The 17012-nt window shown below is 39.6% G+C and overlaps 1 protein-coding gene across 1 annotated transcript; it reads right to left on the reverse strand.

The window, feature by feature from the left end:
* Positions 1–5108: 5108 nt before the first annotated feature.
* Positions 5109–11612, reverse strand: mbip (MAP3K12 binding inhibitory protein 1). The gene is made up of 9 exons (XM_084568343.1): positions 11465–11612; positions 10323–10439; positions 9968–10171; positions 9283–9379; positions 8812–8877; positions 8290–8448; positions 7795–7892; positions 5505–5543; positions 5109–5401 (listed from the first exon to the last, which is right to left on the reverse strand). Exons 1-9 carry the CDS (start codon positions 11582–11584, stop codon positions 5312–5314), a joined length of 990 nt encoding a protein of 329 aa, XP_084424469.1. The 5' UTR covers positions 11585–11612; the 3' UTR covers positions 5109–5311.
* Between the last annotated feature and the right edge of the window lie 5400 nt (positions 11613–17012).

Raw genomic sequence — 17012 nt, forward strand, 5'->3', positions numbered from 1 at the left:
ATAATACTGCAGCCGTCCCCCCAGGAACAAAACAGGATCAGCGCAATCCATTTTCTTTTTCTCTGCCAAAATGGAATAATTTCAAAGAGACAATCCCTGGTAGTCTCCAAAGCCCAGGAAAAAATCAAAAGACAACCATTATGGCAAAAATTGTGAAAGAGGTGTCCCACCTTTCCCCCTTGGCTCTGCCAAATACTATGCCCAGCTCTAACTAACAAGCCACAGCCACAGATAGACAATGAAAGTGGATTGAAGAGCAAAGCTAGCAATCTCACAAAACAGAGCGCTAAAGTGAGACATGAAAGATGCATGCGCACAGACTCCAGATGAAGAAGTAGACCCCAGTATGGCCTCTCACATTAGGTGCCACACTCAGATCTTTATATTCAAAATATGGTGGTTTTATATGAGTCCATACATCTGCAGCAGTCTGAGTTCTATGGCAACCTGCCCTTTACAATCCTAATGACACTTCAGCAAAGTGTGGTGGCTGAGAGAGGGCGGGAGCCGGGAGGCTTTCCCTCAGAACGAGCTGAGAGCATCTTATTGGGAAAAGGGGCTAAGAGTGTTGTTGTTGTGATGCCTGACTCCATATTCTCGGGTCATAGATATTCAAGAACTGCACCTCCCTTTCCATTCTGTCTTCCTGTTGCTATAGCGCATCAGTTCGGGACACGTAGTCCTATAGCGAGCCACCTGCAAATGAATATCCGCGCAGAGACAGCGGTGTGATGGGGCTTGAGCATGATGGTTTGATGCATAATAAAAGCAGGGACAGGTAGGAAGACTCTTCTAAAAGTGCTTTCTTCTGCAGAAATGATCAAAAGCATCAACACTTATCTGCAGGTTTTTTTGTGCATTTAAGAGAAGTAACTCTTCACATATTTCTCAAGAACTTGCCATGACACATGACCGGTTTGAAGCTCTGCTATGCACAGGTGCTTGAAGGACAATACCGGAGTAGTAGTCTATTATTGTACAGTGTGAATGAATGAAGAGTGATTGAGTGCAGTACTCCACGCCACCTATATAAAGCAGAAGTATTGCAATGTGAGGGCCAGAGAGAGAGAGAGGGTGAGAGAGCTCTAGAGGCCTAAATGAGGTGAAGGGAAGTGGAAGTGTCCAGTAGGGGGTCTGCTGCTGTGGGAAGAGAGGGAGAGGGGAAGGTGAGGGGAGGAGGGCTTGCTCTACGCAGTGCCTGGGCCAATGCACGAGGGTTTGGGGCTAAGTGTCTCATCAGCATCCAGCTCAGGTGCTGCCAGGGCCCACGCACTAACTATGCCCTGACTTGATTGTAATTGCCTGAATTCAACTCCCGCTGCTCCCTCCTGGCAATATCACAGGCACATTTAACTCCAGAGAGCCTGGGGACCATGCAGCAGGGCCACAGAGTGCAGCTGACTGCCTCTTGTTGAAGCCTGTGGGCTGCAGGGGGATCCTCTCTTGTGCTGTCTGCTTTGTGGGGGAGGGTCACAGGTGCACGCGCCCCCCTCATCTGGGTGTTTGTGAACATGAAACAAGTGCGACTGCATCGGATATACTCCGACAGTGATGGCATGAGCATGACAGAGGTATTTGTTGTTTTAATGTCACCTTGTATGGAATGAAAATGCGTCCCTATCTATCCTGCGCCCACAACAAAAGTTCTACATGACGTGCAAATTTCGGGCTTATACAACAAAAATATACTGATTAAAATTTGACCTTCTCTTTAAATTTCAGTATCCATGGCTTTTCATAGCTATGAAAACCATAAATTATTTAACATTATCTTTAAAATCTCCACACAATCAGTCCAGAAAAATAACCCTCCCGGTTTCTGTCAGCCTGTGTTTATCATGTCCAATTCAAAACCAAACTATACACTTGATTGCTTCATATTGCCACCCACAATATTTTTTATTTTACACAGTGTTGTGTGTACAGCGGCATGCTGTAGTTATGCAAATGTTTTGGGGTTTGAAAATTGCTTAAATCTGCTTTCAAAAGAACAAAAAACCCCTTCAGAGACCGGAAAATAGTTAAATGAAAAATGTGAGACCACCATCAACAACTTTACAGTAGGTACATTTGGGTTTTCTCCAAACAATGCATATGAATTTGGTTCCAAATTTCTAGTTATAGAACATTGAAGCTGCCTACATTTGAGCCCCTTTGTTTGTGACATTTGTGACTGACAAGGGCATGAATGAAGTACTTCCCTCATACAGCGACAAAAGCCCTTATTCAAACACAACATACAAAATTACGAGTAGAAATAGATTTTCCAGCAGTAATACGTAATCTATGTTTCCCAATCGGCCAGCTTTGGAAACTGCAGCAGGGTTAACTTAAAAAAGTTAGCCTGTGGTGCTCCTCATCCTGTGATAATAGGCCTGTCTGTAATGAAGAACAGGCTTGTTGCCAACAGGTGGTCTCTTTAAAAGACCAGAGCCACAGCACTCAGGATGGGGAAAAAAACTGCCATGGCAAAATGTGTCAGAATCTAATGTTCTGCAGAGTGAAAAGCCTGTTTTCTGTCTTTTGTTCCCAGCTAGAGATTCAGCCTTGTTCCTCATTGTTCAGGGCACAAACGAGCAACAGTCTTTTTTGACACGGAGCCACAGATGAATAAAGACTGGAGCTGACTAGTCACAGGAAAGAGCTTTCTTTTTGGAGGGCTTGGAGCCCATTAAGAGTTTGTGAGATATGAATGGATATGAATCCTCTCCTTCGACCCCACAAAAAAAAAAAATACAACTGGACACACAGAAGACAAGGAACACCTCTGTGTCTTTTTACCGAGGTTCCCAAGGACATTTCAAGACATCAGGCAGAAGAAGGGCTGATTGACAGGCAGGAATTACATAGAGTCAATAAGGAAGTGGTTCTTTGTTAATCTGAAAGGGTACACTATGCCCACCCAACCTTAGAGCAATAACCACTGACATTAACGTTGACATATTGACTTTATATTCTTGACATAAGCTGTAGAAGAAGCCATATAATTGAGGTGATTACAGACTGCATTATTGTGACATGAGCTTTATATTTCTGTTAGATTCACGGTACGAAGGTCTGTGCATAATGTGCCAGTGTAATAAAACAGATAAAGATAATGAGATATTTAGTAAGCCACTTCATGCACATGCTAGTCGGCGCGTTCAGCTCAATGGGCAGATGATGGGGGAGATCCCGGCAAAGCAGCCCACAAAATACAAGCTTTTGTCCAACTCCATAATCCATTTGTTACACTCAGACCAATTTGTCCTCATTAACCCTCATAAGGGGACTGTGTCTGAGACAAAAGCTCCCGGGGAACAATGAGTGCACCCCACCCTCCCCGCGTCCACATCGCCGCTGCTCAAGTGCTCCCCTTCCCAGCACATTGTGGCCCCTTGTTGCCAAGAAGGTTCCAGTCTATGAGCAAGAGATGGACAGAGCCCAACAAGCAGGATACACCTGAAAGACGGGGTGAAAAGAAATTTCCCCATTTCCGAGTTAATAATGAAATATCTTCCGAAAAAAAACCACAATGCGGAGTCTGCTGTTGTATTCAGGTCACTCCATCAATCAACTCTGAAATAAATCTTGACAAGATGTACAAAGAGCAACTGCAAAGAAAAGGAAGGGGAGTTACAGTAATTTCCAAAGACGTGAGAAAGTTGTTTTTTCCTGTACTTTTCAGTTTGTTACACCTTCAGTAAAATTAATTTAACAATGACGTAATTTCCATTTTTATTCCGTGTGAAGCACAAAATCGGTTTAAGTTTTAAAATACATTACATTTCCATACAATCCAATTTGTACCTGTTAGTGTGCCTTGTTTAAATGCACTGGTCACAGTATTTACTTCAAAACACCTATTGTTTGAATGAATCAGTTTACAAAAGGGTTCAGGTTTTGTTGTTGCATTGCTCAAATGTACAGTTCTTCAGTGCAGTTTTAATAACAAACCTAAACCTATAATAAACCTAAACTTAAACTTTGGATACAGTATTTCCTTTTTATGCTACTCCATACCTGTATTCCACTTTAAATGGAAATATTATATTTAGTTTGTACTTATTTTACATGATGTATTTATGCATTTACAGAATACACAAAACACGATACTAAAATACCGGATAAAACACAATGTTCATGTTCAGATCATTCATAACTACACGACTGCCTCTTAGAATGGTTTCAAACTTGAGTTTAAAAACTCAAACTCAAAAATACTGAGTTTTTTTGTGTTAATTTTAAAATTCTTGCATAAAAACAATTTGGATTAAACAATAAACCAGTGGTTTCAAAGAATTTAGCAAAAGGTAAAAAGTAGTGTCTAGTAGGGATCATGTTTTTGATGTCCTATCTAAATGTCTCTCCATTTAAATACTATCATCTGAAATACTGTATATATGGCAGCTTAAACTGTCATATAATACAGTACTTTTTTAAGTGTATATAAATTGATGATATATTCCGTCTGTCCATGGAAACAGATAATAAACATAAAGCTCTTATCAAATCTGACTGAGTTACAATGATAATGAAACAGTCGTCCAGATTTCATCATAAGAGAAAAGAAATCAGAATTAATTCTTCAGCCACTTGCTCGGTTAAAGCTCTACGCGAAAGCCTTTCATGAACATGTCACAGTGTCAAACGCAGCGGCGTCCCATTTAATGCTGGTTTGTTGGGTCTCCAATATGTTTTCCAAACAGAGTTGCAGTAATCAGGTCATTTGTTATAATGACAACCATTAGGGGTGATCATCGTCACACAGCAGTCAGGCAGATAAATCAGGTGCTCTCTCTCAGATTCATCTCAATTACACACACCGCGCACAAACAGACGGAAAACGCACACACTCACCTTCACATCATTGGGTACTAAAGATGAAAATGTTGAAGATCCAGTGTTTCCTGTGTTCTTTGAAACGTGTGGTTGAGTTTATTGCAACTATCGGAGCTAAAATCGAAGTTATCTCTACTTGGAAATTCTTGGTATGGTTTGATAGTGCATTAAATATATTTAATACATAAAAATATTATGATTAGCTGCAATGTAAGAGTGACTGATTGCGATAAGGTTGTGATTTAATATCATAAGTCATGATTAAGTTAGAGTCAGAGTTTGTATATGAAAGAAATACCTTTATTTACAGAATAATTACATTTCATTTAACTATAAAATGACTTAAAGAAATACATTTCTCAGTTTTGATATACAAAGTTGTCCCATCATCATCAAACGGCGGTGGTATGAAAAGCTCTTTTCACAGACGTGTTTCGTTAGGAGCAGTATGGATGTGTGTTTGCGTCTGTCCCAGTGGACGGTCTCTTCGCTAATATCCAGGCCCAAATTCAGTCACCCTCTTCAGCAGTGCTGCTTTCACTGCAATGATCTTCTCATCCAGCTCCGTCAGGCTGCAGGCCTAAAGGACGAAGTAAGGAAAAAAAAAAAACTAATCAATCACTCAAATCGGATTAACCTCCACTTACAAAGTACTATGAAAGGAAACAAAAGAAACTACTAACCTGAGCGGGGGATGTCTTTGGTCGCTTGTGCAGGTGACTCTACGAAACAAGGACAGAAATAATACACATTCTGAATTAGTCCTATTTTTAAACTGGCTCGAGCTTTGGGGGGCATACTGAAGTCTGTTCTTCTTACTTCCCCCTTAAACGTCTCTCAAGGACTGAAGAAAGAGTTTGCTCAGAGAGATAAAATGCAACAGCCAAGTGTTTTGCAAAATTAAAACTTGTAATTTTCTAATATCCACTTAAAGAAATAAAAATAAGTGACCTCATATGAGCAAACAGCCGAATGCACAATGCTGAAGATTATAAAAGAAAAAATTTCATTTAAAAATACACTTTAATGGAGATATGTCTCTATTAAATGTTCTGACAATAGTTAAGAGGCAGTAAACATAGTGAGGGAGATGAGGTGGTTAGCATACATGTAAAGTTCTTGGTCAAACAGGTCGTCTTTTGTGGAAGACTGCTTTATTTTTTAATTCTGTATCTTCAACTGTCACTGTAAAACTCAATGGCATTGTTCGGTTTTAAGTCGCTGCCTCCTTTACTGTTCAGTTTTAAATGCTGATCCTGAATAATCGTAGGCCAACTGTATTCTGCTTTTCAGCAAACACCAAACTATAGCAAGGAGAGAGGGAGAAAGAAAAAAAAAAAGCGGTGGGGGACTCCAAATATAAAGGACCCCCATCCTCATCAGTTTATTCAAAGACACTCAACATCTCTTGCTCTGCTCACACAAACATGCAGTGAGTCAAAAGCAGATGGAGAGCAGCATACTCAAAGAAGCAGCATGCTGTGCTGAGAAATACCAGTTTGAAGAGACATGCACATCTCAAGCACACTTAGATAACTAACACACTGGACAGACTCCTTCAGCTTGGGAAATTAGAGTCTGTGACTCCGCAGATGTCTGACAGGTTGAATATAAAGTCCAATAAATTACCTACTGACATCTTTTGAGTCTCTACTTCTCTTATATAAAAAAAAAAAAAAAAAAGCAGTGAAAAGTCATCATTTCTCAAATGATTCCTCTGCTGTGACCTAAATACGTCAGGTTTTGATTCCAATCAAGTGTAACTTGGAGAGTGAAATGTGTTGAAGTATCCAGGCAGTGCCCACAAACTCTGGGAAATAGATTATTTTTTTTCCCCAATAGCACACTAATATTGTACAGTTGACAGTGTAAATAGACAAACTTAAATTTGTCTCTTACAACACAGTGTGTGTCCTTGTCTAAATAACTCACACATAAAAATTTAAATTCTGAAAGCACGGCAGGATACCATGTTTTGAGAACTGAACCTTAAACTTTTTATCCTGTCGCCACCCTCTTCCTATTTGTGCACTCGTTGTATTTTAGAACCAAATCACCTTAAAGAAAACCAATCCATTTCCCATCTGGTAGATGGCTAAACCTGGACTCCACAAAGCTCATTTTGCGTACTATTAAAAGTAAAGCTTTGCAGTGTCTTCTGAAATTCTGCGGACGTCTATACTGACATTAAAAGCCGCGTATCTTGTTTGCTCCCAAGGCTTATCACATGCCGATGTGGTCATGGCATCTGCTTCTTGGTAGAAATTAATATTTTACGTTCTGCATCAACCTACCATTGGTTGATATGCACAGAACTATATATGCAAACCAGCCTGGAAGCCAACTTGAACTTCCCCTGGCCACTTGTGGCGGAAAGTTGGTCTGGGGTCGAGACACAAGACACAACATTTGATAGGATTTGAGTCTGGCTATGCCAAGCTATTTTCAAGTGGGAACTGGTTCTTTGTTATCGCTGTGCACTGGTCACATTGGGAAAAGTTAAACTTGTTTAAACTGCATTAGGAAATGGAAGCAAAGTTGTGTTTACTCCAACTCAAATGCATAAAAGTGCCAAGTTAGGGCAGCGTGTGTGGATTATATACTGCAACTGAAACAAGTCTATAAGCTTCAGGTGAGAGTCAAGAAAGAGCCTGCTACTTCTTTAAGTAATTATGCAAGTGTGAACAGGGAGGTGTGGCTACACGTGTTCAGGAAGTTTCTTATGATTCAGCTCCTCAGGTGAAACGTAGCACCTACTGAATATTTGAATCGGAGGAGGCATGCATGTGGCTGTTGGTTTGCAACGACCAGCTGTAACTCTTCCTCCACAACAAAACTCCTTTTGAAATAATGTTTCAAAAAGCAGACTTATCAACTTTATGTAGTTTCCTAAAAGTGTATATTCTTTCCATCTTGATTGATCGTAATGATTGAGTGACTGTCTTGTATCTATTTTAAAGCCAGGGGACTCACTGTGGACAGAAAGTACTCGGGTGATAGCCCCTCCAACTCCAGGATACGGTCCTCCAGCTTCTTAAGTCTGTGATAGACGCTCAATGGGACCGGGCCCACTGTAAAATAAAACACTTGTTGAACAGTCTAAACACTTACGCTTGTACATGACAAATTCAGAAGTAGTCAGTAGATTGTGATTAAGATGTGAATAAAAGCTCATATTTGATGTTACGTAAAAAAAATCATGCTGGGTAAAAAACTCATAAATTGGTTTGTCTTAAAATATTGGCTAGTCTTATTTTACACAAAGGTCTTCCCAAGAATAAACTTACAATACCATCATATGTAAATTTACATGTGTTCTAATTTATACTGAAAAAGTCTCATTGTTGAATGGGAATTTAGAGTTCAGCTGTTAAAAAGCATTTTACAATGAAGTGTGACACTTTCAGTCATTCACAACATTGCGTGAAAGACGGACAATAATTTCAGCATTGCTAGAACTTGTCTCACCTGTAGGGAGTTTTAGGTGAGTCTCGATGTTGTTAAGTCTCTCTTCTATAGCTGCATTTCCACAGTCTCTCGCCATTGGCCCCCTCTGCTGCTCCCCAGTCTCGCCCTGGTTTCCCCCGCTACGAGTCTGGGGCCCATAAGTGTTTACCACTCGCGTGACTGTCCAGCAAACGAACATAAACAGAATCCTTTACTTGGTTTTACACTGCAGACGAGTAAACGACACATCAAGCAGCTTAACAAACCATTTACAAAGCCAGTGTGTATATAAATAGTCTTACAAGACACTTATTTTTAACAACACAGCGACAATAGTACTTGTTTTCTTCCTATAATTTCTTGTTTTTTGTCATGAGAAATGTGAGCAAAGTGGCACTGGAGTTTGCTTTTATAATAATACTACAAATGCTAAATCAATTGCTCTTAAAAAAAATAAATTAAAAAAAATACACGCTTTAACTATCACTGCATCAAATATTATGTGCTAATTACAAAAACGTTAAGAGCTGTTAAGAAACTTACCTTTTACATGGCTTTTGAAACCTGGGTAAGGAGTGAACACTGCATCTGTTCTGGCACAGCTGTCTTCTAGAAGGGGATCAAATTTGATATAACTCGCAATTAGAATTTCCAAATGTAATTAAATGTGATTTTTTTATCTATCTATCTATCTATCTATCTATCTATCTATCTATCTATCTATATATATATATAAGTGTCATATATTTTATATGACACTTGAATTACAACTACTCCTGATTTCTATTACTGGTGTCTCACACAGGCTTTGAATTTAAAAACGCTCCTCTGTCTCATGTTTTTCTGGACTAAGCGGGTTGTGTTTTGAGGCCGAGAGTGTTAGCTACTTCAGTCCCACTCTTGGAGCAGTTCAGCCTGACCTCTCGCCTGTGGAAATCAGCTCTCTCCCAAACATTGGCAATCTGTGTGCAGGCTCCCTCTCCACCCTGCCCCCAACCTCTCTCCCATTCTCACCCTGATTGCAGTCGATCACGTTGCAAAACTCGCGTACATTGTTTTCATTGATCTCCATCTGCTTGCGTTCCATAAATGCAGATATTCTTCGCTCAATCTAGGGTCACAGTGGAGACACAACACAGATAATAAGATACAATGGAATGATGAGCTATTGATAGGTGTCAAGAACGCAATGTGTTTTGCCTACTCAATGTTAATGATCTGGGGCAAACAGGGTGCAGCAATTTACATTATATGGAATGAGAAATGCAGAGATGGAAATTATTTCAGGTAGCCCAAAAAAAAAAAGTTGAATTGCTTGCCATCATCACATGATAGAATATGAATACTGTTTGCTTGGCTACCAAAATAAATGCACAACAGAATGGGGCCTCTTGTCCTTCATCCACATGCAATCTCAGAGTAATGAGCATCCACTTCATAATCCATCAAGGACCTGGCCCTCTCTCAAAACCCTCCAGCAATGTGGTCTCTTCTACCCCACCACAGCACTAAAGGACCCCTTATTCTCCGCCGAACTCGGCTTATCAGGTCTCCATCAAGCATTTGCTTCACTGCGGCACGTCATGTGCACATCCTCGGGAGCAATTACTTATGATTATTCATTTGCTTGACGGAGTGTAAAGAGGGCTCTAAAATGTCACTGCCAGAACAGCTGACAGATCTGCTGACAGAGACCAACCTCTGACTTCCCGGCTCTAATTTGAACCATGACGTCATCGGCTGCCGTCTTGCTCTCTGCAGCCTCCGAGCTGTGAGGATGGTGCTCAGACGGTGCAGCTGTCTGCTCTTTAACTGTAGATGAGGTGACGGAGTCATCTGACGTGTTGTCCTTTATAGATGAGGCATCAGCATCCACCAGTGTCTTTATGCTTTCTGAAACAGCCTATATCAACAAAGACTATATTAGTAGTATAGTTTAAGTAATATATATATATATTTTTTATTAAATACATGTAAAAATAACACTGTCATAGCTCTCAATTCGAACTTATTTCTGTAATAACTTAAACGTATTGTCAGAATTGTATAAATACCTGTAGTTTAGTGATATGCTCCTGCAAACAGCTGTAAACGTGAGCAGTTGGGGATGATGGAAGATTCACAGCATTGGGGTTGACTTCTATCCTCAAAGCAGCATCACCTAATTTCAGCTTCATGTCAGAACACACACACAAAAAAAATGATGTCTCACTGGTTTAGACACAATCGTAAATCAGAATCAGCATTTAACATAAAACTGCACACTGTCAGGACAATGGACACACTTCAGAGGTAAAGCTATTTAGTGAAAATATCAACTACATTGATAAACAGCTGGGATTAATCATTGAGCTTTTTTTTTAAAGAAAGCTATGCATGGTACCAGCTCTCTACATACCTGCACTTCCTCTTAATATTTACTTCTTTGCTATTCTGGCTAGATGCTAACTGTACTCAGCACCAATGACAAAAAGGTTAAGATAAGACTTCAGTGGAAATTAAAAACAAGTTCCCTGATCTAATAATCTGTAATGTGTAGAACTATATAGCAGGTATTTTCTGCTAATATTTACAATTTTGATAATGAACTTCACAACTAATGGAATAATAATTTATCATGAGACACTGATAAACTAAGTAGTTGTTAACTGGAAGTGAAGACGTGTCACTATCATGCTACTATACACAGAACATATATGAAGATAGAGCAAGTGTAGGGAGATTTATGTATTCTGTGTATTAAATCAGTGTGAACAGCGACAGTAATCATGTTTTACGTCCCCTATATATATTATTTGTACGGAATCATATTCAAGTAGTCACAAGTTGCAACGTATAAGCTTAAAAATGAGCTATGTTCAGGGGAAAATTGGCGATAAAGGTGAAATGCTTTAACTGATGCTGCTAAGTTGCTACTGGAAGCAGTCAAGCCAACAAACGTTTGAAACAATTAAAACAATCGTTTAACGCCAGCTGAAACCCAAGCACGGTCACTTTCCTACAACTTGCCTGCCAAAAACATCGCCTGGACGTTGAGTTAACTGAATGAATGAGGAGTAGGTGTCGGCGAAACCAGCCATGCTAATACAGCAGGTTGCTAAAAACATTCCTAACAACATTAGCATGTAGCAACGTAACGACGCGAACTGAGAGGACCGCTGTCCTAAACGGCGCAGCTTAAACAATCCACACCAACCTCTCTCCCGAAGTCTGCTAGCAGCTTCAGTATCACATCCATGCAGCCTCTGTAGCTGGACATTTTACCGGATTCATTGGGAGGAGCGTGGTTTCCACTTAGCTTCATTGTCTCCGCCATTGCTGTTCAACGGGCGCAGAATACTGTCCGCTGATTGGCTGGAGCGCAGCGGCTGGTGTATGCGCAGTAGATGCCGTCGGGGCTGCACCGGCGCGCACACGCTTGCGCGTACGCAGACACAAGCGGGCTTGTTCAGAATAGATTACTGCTGATTTTTTTTTTGTGATCACATCGACAAGATTGTGATTTACTAATAATGGAGCTGCACTCTGGAGCAGGCTGTGCACGAGTGTGTCTATATTTGGCTCAATCTGCTGCTTTTTAAAAAAAACGGTTCATAGTAAAACTTATTCTATCGCATTTATTTGATTTATTTAAATAGTGTTGAGCTAAAACGAATGCTGTCCTACAACTGTTCAGTAATAAATCCAGCCTTTGTGATGGTTTGCTCAGATTCTGTTTGTTGATAAGTGCTGATTCAGTTATTTCTTATCCCTATAATGATATATTTAAACAAGGAGGGAAAAATAATACACGTGTTGCGTATATGCACATCTTTCCTAAATGTCCTATAATATGATATACTATGATAAAAAAAAAGAGGTAAATAAAAACACAACAGCAAAATGTAATTGCATCTAGCACTCCTTGTGCATCATGTTGTGCCCTGTAGCTAAGAAGCATTTCAGTGTTGCAGATATTTACAACAACTTTATATACTGTTAAAAGAAATCATCATCATGTTTAAAAATAATAATAATAATCATATGATTTATGTGAAAAATCTTATCAACTAGTGCCATAAATTAAAAATGTGTACCCCATCTCTGACATCAACCTTTTAAAACCTAAAAAACACTTTATCCTCTGCTGCCTTATGTCATGTTTATCACTTTTATTTTGCTTTTACGTTTCATATTTATATCTGGATTGGCGCTGAATGTTTATTTGATCATATTTTTTTATATAATAGATGTATGTTGAAGCTATTTGCATGTGTTTGACTTAAATTAATGTAGATTGTTGCAGGTAATTTTCCATATTATATCATACTTGTACACATGGCTCTAACTAAGGAGCAGCCATTTAGAAACTGCTGAAATAGAAGATAAATGATGCGCAGAGAAGAAAATGATCTAATTATCTTCTGGATGCACTTTAGTGAGCAGAATTATGTGTATATCTGCATCAACTGCATAATGAATCAAGTACTCTAAGCTGTTGTTCAGGACCTCCGCTCTGATTTATATCTGCAGTCAAATAAGAAACAATCAGACCCGGCTACCCGTTGATTTGACTCAAATGTGAGATTTGGAGCTGCATTTAACTGTATTCTCCATCACGTACTTTTCAAACAGGAGAAAGAATGGTCACTCAATTATAAGAACATTGTCCCTCTGACCACGGTGGACTGTGCAGCAGGGCACTGGGATGGGAACCTGGCCACAATGGCGTATTTTTCTGTGTTGAGTGACTGTGGGAAAATCTCCCTCTTCTATTCAGACATTTTCCCCTTCTTTTCATATAATGTGGAGAGAGACTGATGAAGGCAACAACAGAAAAAGAACAATTACAGGCAAAGAGAAGGCACAAGCACTCAGAACTCAATAATGCTCTTTAGAAGGGTTAATCATTTTAGGAAGGGGTCTGAAGACAAGCCTTTTTAGTTTAATTCATCTCTGGGGTGATATTTTTTTCTCCCCAAAACAGGAAAGGAACTGTAACACTTGACATGGTTTGACATGCTGAGCCATTGCTGAATGTTCCCACACAGCAAGGAGCTCAGAAATTAAAAAACTGCTCATTTAATGTGCCTGGCTGCAGACCCAAGTGCTGTGATTTATTTCTTTTTTTCCTTTAACCACAAAGCGTTCTGATTTAAGGCATTAATACGAGCCAGAGAAAGTGATGCTTCAGCTTGTTATTTTACATTTTGGTCACATTTAACTTTTTAAATCCAATTTGCAAGCTTTGGCTGTTACTCTAAGTTTGTTTTTATTTAAGATCTACAGTATAAAAATATTCGGTTACAAGTAAAAGCTTGACAAAAATGTACTCCAATTAAAAGTTGAACAGGCAACAGAGAGTTTCATCATATGAATTTATGTTAAACCAATGACGTTAAAGCTTAATGGTATAAGTATTCACCAAGTTTACAAAAACATATGTAAATTGTCCCAAATTGTGCAATATATGAGTAAATGCAATTGGTTGCTTTGTGCCACTGAAAATACATCTGAATGCATCTTAAAACTTAATATAATTTAACTTAATAACGTTTTGTCTACACTAATCAACAAATGTTTTCAGTTTTTAATTTGCAGTCTCAATTATAACTTGTGTATACAGCTAATGAAAGTTAGTACAGCATCGTATGGCTGTAACAGCATAACCTTTAAAAAATATGTTAATGTACATTGTAATGTGTAAAATGTCCAACCCCAAACGTAAGGCATACCGCTGAGTAAAAACGTATCTTGTGAGTTACAGAGGATTGTATAGTGTTACCAAGATTCCTTAGTGGTCCTCTGCGCAACTTAACTGTATTTTTTTCTTTAGCTCACAAGAATGCGTTCTTGGCAATGAGAGGGGGTTTGTGTTATACAGGAAACAAGATTGTTGCTGCCTCTTGCCTCAGTCACATCAGCCACCTGCAGGAAAATAAAAAGGTCCGCTTTTGAGGCTGTCTGCTCCACAGTGGCAGATGATGTTGACAGAGCATGAGACAGAGTAAAGGCCAGACGGGAGGGTCAGGAGAGAGAGGGAGCCAAGTGGATTGCAATGGGGAAGGTTTTGTCTGGTTTTACTGACAGACGAACAATTAAATGTGCTCCTTTCTATGTGGGCTTGGGACAGAGATGATTGGGTGGAACCACTGCCTTTAAAAGCGCGTCAGAAATATATCAGAGTAGACATGCAGACACTGCAGACATGTTTATTCCACAAGTCACTGTGTATCGACACTACAACCATCACATTAGAATGCCTAAAAACACCTTGGCTTTATACATGTTAAGTATTCAGATGACTTACGTGTACTAGTTCAGTGTAAAATGTTCAAACCAAAGTAGGAATTGTGTTCAGTCACCCGTCAGTGTTGTCATACACCCTTTACCCCCTCTAGTTGCTATAATTTATGGGGAAACTAATGTGTAGGGTCACGTTATAACATTAATTCGACACTACAAAGTTATTCTTAGATTATTTTAACATAGATAACAGTGCCACCCCATGATTGAATTTGTTTCTTTGAATTCTTGTCTTTACTAAATGTGGATTATTCAAAGATTATTCAGGTTTTTGGTTACAAGGATGGGATGTCCAGATGAGGCTACAACTTGCCGCACCGATTTAATAATTGAAGTTAAAGCAACCCGCAGAGGGAAATAACGGACCATTCCTCCAGTATTACAAAAAGTCTGAATGGAAGTCTTTAATATTTAATGACCAGTTACGGTTAGCGTCTGAGAAAAGAGTTCATCCATTTCTGTGACTTTAGTTATTGAAGACCAGTAAAGCAAGGGCTTACAGGCGGTTTAGGCTTCTGCGTCAATTTGACGCCGTAGCTACGTCGACAGCGCAGAGCATACGCAGGCACACTGACCCTAGCGCTGTAGCTGACGTTCACCGCCCCAGAAATGTATCTATGCACCGCGGCAATGTAGACCACAAGAGCTGTGATTGGGCCGCTTGGTAGTAGCGTGTTTCCGCTTTAGTATTTGCAGCTGCTTCTCCATCTCTGCAATTTTTCGAATCGATTGTTTTGGATCAATACAGATGGAACACATCGAGGAAAGGTTAACTGAGGAGGTTCAGAGATACAAACGTTTGTAGGCGAAGTTTCAGTCGCCATTGTTGAAAATGAAGCAGAAAGTAGAAACAAAAATTAACCCGACTGGCAAAAAGGACACAGCGCCGACTAGCGCAGTGTCCTTTACCACTTACTAGTAACGCCACTTCTAGTCCACCACAGAAAATACATCAATCAGACTTGAAGTGACAGACAGGAGTATGATATTGCTGTTACAGCAGTATCTGACAGTTTGAGAGAGTTTTTCTAACCGTGGCTTGACAAATAAAATAAGTGCTTGTGTGCAATCAGAAGAGGAGACTGATTGTCGTGTCAGACTGACCAAGTTGAAGAAGGCAAACTGTGGCTTTGCTAAGCCGCATAGAGGTTAGTAAGGTTTATGTGTGGTGAGGGTCATCTCAAAGCCTGTTTTGCTGAAGCACAGAGCCAAGACCATGTTTGTGTTTCCTGCAATATTTATCAAACAGGGGAAAAGACTAAGAAAGTGCTGAATTGGCCAAAATATGGCCATCATAGTGGCATCAAATTTGGAATTTAAACACAATATCAAAATGTATTTAACAAAATCAAACATAATGCAGACTTACAGTTTTGTTCACCGTCAAAATTTACTGAAAATGAGTTTTTGAAAGATTTTCACACTCATATTCTGCTGATTTAGCATGTCTAAACACAACACTGACCAAACTAGACAGAAAACTAAATGCCTTTTGGGTTTTTACTGTTTTAACGCAGACGCAGCTCTACTAAACTCTCAGTGAGCTAATGTGATGAGGAAAATATCACTCTCCTCTGCAGTGCAGTCCGCTGAAAGTTAGCCACAAGGGTAGGCAGGGTAGGTTATTGCTTTAAACCACTTCTGACTGTTAAGAGCATTAATGATATGGACAAAGTGCTAAGGATCCTCATAAAGTTATTAACTGGCTTTTACCGCTGCATACTGCTGTTCCTGCCACATTTCCAATCAGCAAGAGGAAGATGCAAGTCTACCAGCTCTCGAGCCTTTCCATGTGCAATCGCTTAATCAGCCTAATACAGGTATGGGGTAATTCAAGAGGTCTCGTGCCTGACCCATTTTCAGATGGTTTTTCATTATTCCTGCCTTTGGTTTTCTTTAGCTTATGTTTTTGAGTCATCCCATGTCTGACAAGACCACATAACACATCTGAAAACTAGTAAAAATCACATGAAAGCAGACACTTTAGCATTTGTAGACGCTCTGGAGCATTATTGTCAGACTATATATGGTCTATTACAAGCAATATTATTTTAATCAACATGGTAGTCACTATAGCCAGTGAGGTAAGAAAACCCTTGGCACAAAGATGTTGTTCATTTGTTCATTAATCTAACTCTAACAGGCTTTTAGCTGGAGCTTGAATTTTGCATAAACAGTGAATCAAATATTTTAAATGTTAGTACAGAAAATTGAAAAACTGCTCCTCATCTTTCAGCTCGTTGTTTTAAATCCCACAACTTTCCAGTTTTGGTTCTTTGTCTCATCAGTGATGTTTGCAGCACCAGCTGGCAGCTGTTTTCAGGTAAAGCTTTTTTGTTATGCCTGCTTGGCACCAAGTAGCAGACAGACTAAGTGACTGATTCTCTGGAGATGGTGGAGAACAAACCAGAGCAAAAAAAAAAAAAAGGACTTGCGTTATTTGGTGGACAGAAATACAG

Source organism: Chelon labrosus, assembly GCF_963514085.1.
Source record: "Chelon labrosus genome assembly, chromosome: 20".
NCBI lineage: Eukaryota > Metazoa > Chordata > Actinopteri > Mugiliformes > Mugilidae > Chelon > Chelon labrosus.

Bases quoted from the DNA above. Each gene is read 5' to 3' on its own strand.
- mbip (XM_084568343.1), bottom strand. From the start codon at position 11,584: ATGGCGGAGACAATGAAGCTAAGTGGAAACCACGCTCCTCCCAATGAA. The intron at 9,380-9,967 runs GTTGGTCTCTGT...CTGTGACCCTAG, and splicing joins TTAGAGCCGGGAAGTCAGAG to ATTGAGCGAAGAATATCTGC. The intron at 5,402-5,504 runs GTTAGTAGTTTC...TTCGTCCTTTAG, and splicing joins CAAAGACATCCCCCGCTCAG to GCCTGCAGCCTGACGGAGCT.